The sequence below is a fragment of the Papilio polytes genome, unplaced genomic scaffold (genome assembly GCF_000836215.1).
Source record: "Papilio polytes unplaced genomic scaffold, Ppol_1.0 DF822733.1, whole genome shotgun sequence".
NCBI lineage: Eukaryota > Metazoa > Arthropoda > Insecta > Lepidoptera > Papilionidae > Papilio > Papilio polytes.
This window is the reverse complement of record NW_013526471.1, coordinates 84,479-93,808: the sequence shown is the minus strand read 5'-3', so window position 1 is coordinate 93,808 and position 9,330 is coordinate 84,479. Positions and strand designations below refer to the sequence as shown.

At 34.6% G+C, this 9,330-nt stretch overlaps 3 protein-coding genes across 4 annotated transcripts; 2 read left to right on the top strand and 1 right to left on the bottom strand.

The window, feature by feature from the left end:
• Positions 1–492: 492 nt before the first annotated feature.
• Positions 493–2,195, top strand: LOC106105719 (sarcalumenin-like). 2 transcript variants are annotated; one of them, XM_013286146.1, is made up of 5 exons: positions 493–940; positions 1,150–1,292; positions 1,425–1,632; positions 1,890–1,977; positions 2,060–2,195. In XM_013286146.1, exons 2-5 carry the CDS (start codon positions 1,155–1,157, stop codon positions 2,169–2,171), a joined length of 546 nt encoding a protein of 181 aa, XP_013141600.1. In that variant the 5' UTR covers positions 493–940; positions 1,150–1,154; the 3' UTR covers positions 2,172–2,195. The 2 variants fall into 2 exon arrangements, with proteins under 2 accessions (XP_013141600.1, XP_013141599.1); XM_013286145.1 differs by lacking the exon at positions 493–940 and having other exon boundaries at positions 1,014–1,292.
• Positions 2,196–2,781: 586 nt separating this feature from the next.
• On the top strand, positions 2,782–3,998 carry LOC106105804. The gene is made up of 2 exons (XM_013286256.1): positions 2,782–2,969; positions 3,037–3,998. The coding sequence occupies exons 1-2, from the start codon at positions 2,909–2,911 to the stop codon at positions 3,369–3,371; spliced, it is 396 nt and encodes a 131-aa protein (XP_013141710.1). The 5' UTR covers positions 2,782–2,908; the 3' UTR covers positions 3,372–3,998.
• A 1,310-nt stretch (positions 3,999–5,308) lies between these two features.
• LOC106105636 (protein ARV1) lies at positions 5,309–8,734 on the bottom strand. Its single transcript, XM_013286061.1, has 7 exons — positions 8,554–8,734; positions 8,307–8,426; positions 7,623–7,756; positions 7,180–7,319; positions 6,998–7,069; positions 5,777–5,947; positions 5,309–5,433 (listed from the first exon to the last, which is right to left on the bottom strand). Exons 1-7 carry the CDS (start codon positions 8,662–8,664, stop codon positions 5,309–5,311), a joined length of 873 nt encoding a protein of 290 aa, XP_013141515.1. The 5' UTR covers positions 8,665–8,734.
• Positions 8,735–9,330: the final 596 nt, after the last annotated feature.

Genomic DNA, 9,330 nt, shown 5'->3' with positions numbered 1-9,330 from the left:
CATTCCTCTGTCCCAGCACTTGTAGGAAAACATACTGTCAACCATCTCATTAACTTTGAACAAATAGAGACATCAATGTTTTAATTCAAGTACTATGACAGTGGAATTTAACAGTAACATGAAATTACATTAAAACAAATAGACGACCAAATAAACCTATTTTAATTTGATTTTGTTTTTATCCTTTTTCATGCAGAAGTTGTTACCAACCGCATATATGTTTTTTTTTCAATCAAATTGATTTTGTAATTAGGTCCATGCACTAAATCAGACCTGAATAATTTCGTAACTACAATTTCTAAATAGTATTATCACGTATTGGTGTCAACTTTTTGTCCCGTCGTGTTGAAGGTCGCTCTCCGTCCGCCAGATTTCATCTAAATACATTTGTATTTAATCTATTCAAGCGCGCTCTCAAAATATAAAGGTTGCTATGATTTAATATTGTACTATTTATCTGAAAGGTTGATGATGTTACTTTCGCGCTGTGAATACTTAACAGCAAACTGATTTGCCGCGGAAACTTTTAAGTCAACTGTAGTATTAGTTTAATTAATCGATAGTTAAATTAAATTTTAAAAGTCCCCGATATACGAGTACAGCAAGAACATAAAGAAAAAGTAAACGTAATCGTTAACCGTCCTTGAACTTTTGATTAAAAAGAAATTGAATCGAATTACTGATTGTTATAAGCTACGTGACAGATCAGTGGACCGCAGCGGGAGCTGTGGGAAAAGATTTCACTGAACATTCGAGAAAAAAGTCTCGCGCGCAACATGGCGGCGCCGTTTCATTTTGCAAAGCACAAGCAGCCGACCGTTGTGAAAGATGACGTCGGTTGCAATGCACGTTATATAAAATAAACAGTTTGTATTGCAGATTTTATTGTATTGTACGACCAGGTGTGAGAGAACTTGTTTTTGTCCACCAAATTGAAAAGGTAAAAAAGAACTAGATGTTTAACATTTTTGTGGAGATGAAATTATTTCTTACATTTTACTTTTATTTGTCTCCACTTCGACACTACTATTATTATTTATCGAATAATGTAAAGATTTTCAATGAAAATTCTAATCAAAACCAAAGTATTCAAACCACTAGAATTGTGTTAGACATAAATAACGAAAACAAACTCAACTTTACTTTTAGATTGAATGACAATGAAGTTACAACTGCTAGCTCTGGCACTGCTGCACATGGCGCTGGGCCTGCCAGTGACTCTCGACGATCTGCAGATGGCAGATGACACTATGTCCGTTGGCACGTACGTTCGAGAAGTGCGAGCGGCCTCAGTAAGAATTCATACATAAACCAAATTTTGGGAGCACGTTACAAACGGATTTTACATTATGCTACAACGCCATCTGTTTTGATATGGATGTCAATCTAATCTTCATTAATTGTTTGTGTGACTTTCTTTCCAGCCTGATAACTACCACAAGTCGTACGAGAACGAAGGCGACGGTGAGATCGGGTATGCGCGCAAAAAGTCAGGTGGTGGTAAAAAGGGCTACCAGCACTTCGACTCGTTCCACAAAAAGGCGGGTGACCACTACGAGTTCGAGAAGGAGGACTCATACGGTCTCGACAAGGAAGAGCAGGCCGGAGCGCACAGCCAGCCACAAGAGAAAGGTGAACTTAGGTCTCGACCACTTATCAGGAGACCGCAGAAGTTTTTGAGACGTTTCTTGAAATGGTTTTTTTAAAGTTTGTATTAGATATTCATTTACAAAACACCACCCACATAGTGCCATGTTTCTTACTATTATTAGTATTTTTTTTACTTATTCCACTTAATTTTAAATGTAACAATAAATTACAGTTATTACAAAAAGGACTTTTGTTTTCATTCTTCTGAAATTAGAGTGAATTTAAATGAATCTTTTCAGCTGAAAAATATCACGAAGCAGAACCAGAGAGAGGCAATGAAGAAGCTGCCGAAGAAGATGGGGAAGAGAAACGGAATGAGGAACTAAAGTATGTATAGTTATATTAAAATGATAGCATGCCGTGACATTTACAAGGAGACAGCAAAAAACATTTATTTTCTTATTTGCAGACTGGGAGGCAGCGATGGCAACGGCGGGGTAGAAGCTCACGGCCATAACCCAGATGATTACAAACTGCCTGAAAAATACACTTATGGTGCAGGAGAAGAATATAACTTTTAAAGAATGGTGTAATTAGATTTTAAAGCAACAACAGATTTCCTAGTGTTATGATTAAAGAGGTGTTCCAATTCAGGAAGAGTCTGAACGAATATCCAAATATAAATTACGTACATAATATTTGTGTTAGAAAAATTAAAACAACTACAATTCGACTGATTCGTATTTTATAAGTAGCTAATAAATAAATTGTCTTTTCAGTCTATAACTTTATTTTGTGTTTGAATTGTTCGGATACTTTATAATTCTTCATGTTCAGCAGCTTAAATAGTCATATATAAAATAAACCAATAAGAAGGAATTCGGGAAAGTTTTGTAAAAACAATAAACCATGTTTTACTAAGCGTTAAAAGAAATGTGATGAACGTTTTGGTCTAAAGTCGTAACTAAAGTTATCCCTTAAAAACATTATTTACAACATGCAATTAAAAAGTAGTTTTCTACTATTAAGGATGTTTTCAGATACAAAAGTAATATGTAAAAAACTATTCAAAACATACGAATTCTTTAAACCAGTTTAGTTTTTTTTTACGAGTCAAAATGCTCCAGGGAACACTAAGCAGTATCAAAACGTTTTTGAAAGATGACAAACAACAATGTTTGACATTGACAGTGACAAATATCTTGTTTCTGTTTCGCTGTGGGATCGTCGCAACATTCAGTGCCCGGTAAATATAGAAAAAAGCGGATTATCCCGTTATAATTTGTGATGTTAATTCGTTAAAAGTAACGCTGCAAATATGGGATTAAGAACAACAGATAGTGTCATTATAATAATATGCACACTCTGCATATGTATGGGTATGTATTGAACAATTATTTAATTGAATCAATCAGTGTCCGTATTACAGCGTGTTCTTTTTAACAGAGTTCATCCTGTCGTGCAATGTGACCTCCCTCGAGCCGTGCCTGAGGGAAAATCAGTTTTGTAACCAGACTACGGGGAGCTGTGAATGTTTGGAAGGATTTTATCAAGTTGGTGATGAATGCCAGACGCCAAGCTCTTACATGTCGAGTCACGACGTGACCACAGCAGTCGTGAGTATATTCGCCGTTGCACTAATCGTGGGCGGCCTTGTGCTGGTGGTGAGAAAGTACAATCTGATTGAATATGCTCGACAGAAAATTGATTCCCGAAGGAATAATGATGTGACATATGAAGATGTCATGATTGGTCAAGATGATCCTCCGCTAAGCCCTTAAATATACTCATTCATTATTTATTTGTATAGATTAATTAAGAAATGTTGACATTTATTAATCATTTGTAAGATAAGCAGAACTGAAGTGTAATTATTGTTCTTTGTTATAAATGTGTGTATCATTCATTTGTTAATTGTATTCAAATAATCATTTAAATTGACTTATTCCAAGTTAAATACCATACATAATTGATAATATGCTATACAAGGCATACTTTTGATGTGCTTCTTACTATTTCTGTAAAACTTAGTTTGTATCATATTGGTAGATATAATGTACAAAACTATACTGATCTCTCCAAAAATTTCCTCTGTCTAAACTACCTTATAATTTATTACCTTTTTTTAAGAATATTAAAATGGTTCCTAAATTTTTTATGTATAATCAGGGACAAAATCCACAAATAATAATTATTGAGATAGGTTTTTAAAGTAACACACAACAATAAGGAAAATTACCAGATTTAACAATCAATGTGAGTTTATATTCGATGAAAATGGGGACAATATTATCTTCCTTATAAAAATAATATTAAGGCATATTACATTATTGCATACATGTAAATGTAAGAGTTACCAGAACATAGAAATGTTGCACAAAATTACAAATAAATTATTTTATTAAGAATTTGCCTTTCTATATAATTATGAACTCTTCAATTAGATATTAGAGTTTTATTTTGAACAAAGGCATTAATACATTTCAATTTACAACCTTGACACAAGTCAAGACAACATCTATTATTAATATTTTTCCGATGATAGTTGGTTTAAGAATTTTTATTGTAAATGCCTTTGAGTCTTGTTTTTGTGACTTTTTGGATGTTAAAATAGAAATTATCTTAGCTAATCAGATTAAGAAATGTAGTTATTTAAATAAATTGATTTTGTAAGGACAGCATTGTTATGTTCAAATATATTTGTGTATGCTTCTAAGCGATGGCTGCATACATTTAAAGTATTAGTATTTTATGTTTCGATGGCAATTAAATGACAAATATTTTACGTTTAAATTCCTTACTTTAGAATTAATCATATTTGAAGCATGAAATACAATTACAATTGGTTATTTTTTCCAAACTATTTATGTTGGGAGGTGAAAGCCAAGGGTTGTAAAATAATCTCATTCCATAGATGATATTGTATTTTATTCTCAGTAGATATTAAAACTATGTTTTTATTTTAAGTATATAAATAAATTCCTACTTTACATACCCATAACAGAATAAGTATGTATAATTCTAAGAGGGAAGTAGTACAATCACGGCAATTCGCGGTGTCCCACTTACAGAAAAGCTGCCTTGTACCTAATCAATTGCAAGTAAAATAACCAAAGTAATTGGCCGAGCACTACGGAACAACCTTTTTTCGTGCACACATTTTAAAGCTACGTTGTTACAAAATATTCAAACGACTATCTTTTAAAGTGGAACACTGCCAGATTCCCTGATAGTATATAATGAGCCGACCTCCTGCAGGCCGTTGGCAGCTAAACACAAGCTTAGGTTTTTTATTTTTGTACTTTGGTATTACATTTTTACATAATTTTACTAAACAAATATTCACATAATTTTATTGCAAATTCTTGAGATAAGAGCAAAATTTGAATTACACAAATCACATGGTTTTATTTGTAAACAGTGATATCAAAAAAATATGAGGCTTATGTGATCTTTTAGATAATTTCATAAATTTTCTCGCCCTTATAATTGTGGTTTAAGTAAAAATGTCATATTTCTGTATAATTAACAGAAATAATTTTAAAATAATGTGTAGTGTAAATATGTAAATGCGGTCCAATTAAAGTTTGTGCTCGACGAGTGTTTTGTGATCTGAATAATATTTCATTGTTATTATGTATAGCCGCATTAAGTTTCTTGTAAAATGGTACATGTTTTGAAATAAAGAGTGTGTGATGTGTGTTGTTACTGTGCTGCGTCACGCGAGCAGCGCGCGCAGCGGCGGCGCGGCGGCGGCGGCGCACAGCTGCTGGCCGCACAGCGCGCACCACACCGCGCACAGCGTCGCCGCGCGCCCCCGCCCCCGCCCCCACACGTACACCACTGCACCACAACTTACATATTAAATCATTTTCACAAATAGCTAAATTGTGTATTTGTAGCGTTACAATTCCAGAAAAAATGTTTTATTACTATTATAAATAACCAAAAAGACAGCAGTAAGTCGGGCGAACGATTGAATAATAATAAAAAAAAATAGTCCTGTTCTTCCACTAACATTTTAAAGTTACGTCCTAAGGGACTGTCTCTTATATCAATGCATATAAAATGTTCAATCGACTAGCTTTGAAGATGGACCACCGACAATGTCCCCGACTGTACATGCGATTAGAAAAGGCAGATAAACATGTAAAAGGTGCGGAGAGTTGTATGACAGTAGTGTTACCGGTGAAGACATTGTAGAAGAAGACGAGCGTGTAGAGCGCGGCGAGCGCGTAGTGCGCGGCGTGCGCGCCCGCCCCCGCCCCCTCCTTGCTGCGCCACACCAGCGCCGGCAGCGCCAGCGCCGCGCTCGCGTTGCCCAGCGAGAACGCCTTCAGCAGCAGCTCGCACGACACTGCACACGACTTAAATTAACAGTGGTAGAGCCCGCTTTAACATCTCCGCATTGCAGGGCCGGCTCGCCCGGTGCTATACCATGACCACACAGAAAACAGCATGAAGTGGAAGCAATTCCACGTTTCGTCTGATGAGTGTAGTGCCGGAGGCCTAATTTTAGTCCCTTTCCCTTTCCACCCTTTTCTTAAGAGGAAAGGATGGGAAGGAAAAGTGTATTTGTCGGTTGAGGTGATGCATAGGAAGGGGAAATGCCCTCTTTATGTGTGTCACCTTGACGGAGGGTCTATTAAGGGCAGGCAACGCATCTGCAATTGCAGATGTTTATGGACAGCGATCGCTTTTCATTTCGGTGCATTCAGATGGCCGCTTGCTCTTTTGCCACCTTATATTATAAAAAAAATCATCTTAATATCATCTAATATAATACAGCGTAAACATTTCTTCGTGACGTACTATGTCAGCAATCACTGCCTATTTTTGAATTCTCTCCTTAGTAAAATGCCCTAAACTTACGACACGCTTTAGGATATATGTTTTCACCCTATTAAACTTGGGGGGATTTACCCCCTAAATTGGAAAAAATTTCATGTGAGAAAGGGGCCATAAACTACAAGCTGACAACACCAAGGAAGCAAAGTTGTTACAGTAACAGCAATTGTTATCCAATGTCAAAGATCTTTGTTGTTATTGGTGCATTTGAATTTTGACTTTTCCAATTAAAAAATGTACACAATGAAATAAAATTTTTATAATTTCATGCAGATAAAGCTGCACGGGAACAGCTAGTGTTAAATTATTTATCACCATTGTGACCATAGTTTGTTTATTGCTATATTACAGCAGGTTTAATGTAGGTAGATTTTTATAATCATAAATGCATAATTGTGATAATAAAAATCTTACAGCATACTTTTTTTTTTAAATAAATAGCCTTAAGATTATTAGCGCTGGACCGAGTGTTAGTGGAGTTGGTGCGCGGTCACAAATGTTGTGTGATTTTGTCGATTTTTATTAGGTTTTAGTAAATAAAATTTTAATCAAAGCGTACCTGGGTGTCTTTCACCAAACAGTTGCACAAATTTCATTAGTATGTGAACTGTAATGATGAAAACTACAATTCCTGAAACAAGAAACTCATTTAAAATACAATTTTTTTCCCAACAGATGTCTTTTAGTACTTTATGTGAGGAAAAATGTATTTTTTTTTAAGTAAACAAAGTTAATAATTACCAACAAATGTAGATAAAAACTGCACATAGAAGTCTTTTTCCCATATAAAGAGATCAGTGTCATCATGGGGGCTGTCCCGCTGCCAGCCCCGGCAGTGGTGTCGCCATGACTCCGGCAGCGACACACTCAGCGGGATGTTACTGTAATCAGTCACGCATCAATTTGTTAAACTTTACTTGCAATAAAACATTATTTAACCATTCTGAACAATTTTACAACTACAAAATTTTCTATAATTAACTTTTTAACTAGCTTTTTCCTGTGACACCGCATGTGTGGAAATAAATAACCAAAAAGCCTTTGTGTTTTTACAGGATATGTTCTACATAATTTTATCAAGAACCATTCAACCATCTAGGCAATACCTTCTAACAAATACACTAATATCTAAATTTCGCATTTAAAATATAGGAAGTTATTTCAACAGAAACTTCATTACTTACATACTAGTGGCATCAATAGTGTAATTACTTTCATTGTTGCACAACATGTTGACTACGAGTGAGAACAGGCAGTCCTTGCGCCATACCGCATATGTCTCCAACATCATCAGAATTATAAGGAGCTTCCAGTATGCCTGCAAATACAGAAGATGTATGTAAAGTGGATGGAAATTACATAAGTGTGTGCTGGAGGTCTACTTTTGTCCTCTCTTCTTTGTGTGTGAAGTGAATTGGGCAGATGTAGGGACCACATAGTTTATTGCTCTCTGTCCACTGTTTAGAGGTTCGCAACATATCTGCAAATGCAAATGTCTAAAGGTAAAGTTCATTTCCATTATGGGCGTCACAGCCATGTTATGCCTTAATAAAATATAGTCTTCATTACCTCTTATTGTCATAAATATGTCAAATAATGTTTTGGATCACAATTACAAAGCTTGTATCGCTATTTCAAATTATGACAAATGATACTGATTTATAGCACAGATTAACAACCTTCAAGAATACAGAATACGTCAAAGTAGTCAAAAAGCTAACACCATCATCATCATTTGTTAAAAAAGCTGTTTATAATTTGACATTATAAAAATGTGTTTTGTATGCATATAAGTTTGTGGTTTTAGTCACATTTTAGTACTGGTCTGGTCTATAAGTTTAGTAAAAATAACTTATTTTGGAACAGACCTTAAATTCAGTGTTATACAGGATGTGCCTCTGAGCTTCTTTGGACATTAGCACCAGGTCTATCATGACTATCACAGGATCATATTCTATATACTTATCAACTATGCCTTTACAACTAACCTGGAATTATAAAAAAAGATATTTAATTTAACAACTTAATTGTTAATAACATAATATGTTTAACAGTGTAAGAAAAATAATTTATTGTAAATGCAATAAAATAATAAAACCAAATAAAGTTACGCACACATTTAGTGAGTTTTAAAACTGTCGGCCCATATGTCTTGTATAAAGCGGAGGATGGTTCACCGCAGTTAACACATCTGTATTTCTTATTACTAGACATTTCTGACCTCATCTTCTTTACATTCTGAAAAATATCATGAAATTATTAAAATTTTCGTTGTTTACATTTGCAATAACTTCAATTTGACATTGACAGTTCAAGATGTCATGACCATCGATTCTAGCAAGATCGTGTAGATCACGTTTTAAAAATTTTGTTCAATTATTTACCAAAAATATTTAATTATTCATATAAAATATGAACTCATATACTTTTTTATGACTGATAATATATAAAATAGATATTTCTTTGTAATTTCTGGGACACATATCATCGAACCGATAGATGGCGCTATTTTAAATAATTAGTTTCCGGTATAATATTGTAGATTACAGTACATAATGATTTTATTCTTTTCGCCTAATTTGCTCAATAATTTCCCCAAGATAAAGTAATGTACAACTATAACAATAAAATGGTATGAGTATACCATATTCGTTTTGATGCCCTTACTCATTGGGTAGGATATTGTTATAGGCCTTTTGCCCATAAAATAATAATTCAGAAGCATCTTTTATTTATTTATTTAATGTGTATAAAAAATAATGTATATATTTTTTTATAACATAAGGTTGCAAACGAGCAAGCGACCACCTGAAACCGCCAAAATGGCGAAGCGACCGCTGCCCATAGACATCGCAATTGCAGATGCGTTGCCTACCCTTATACGACGGAGGA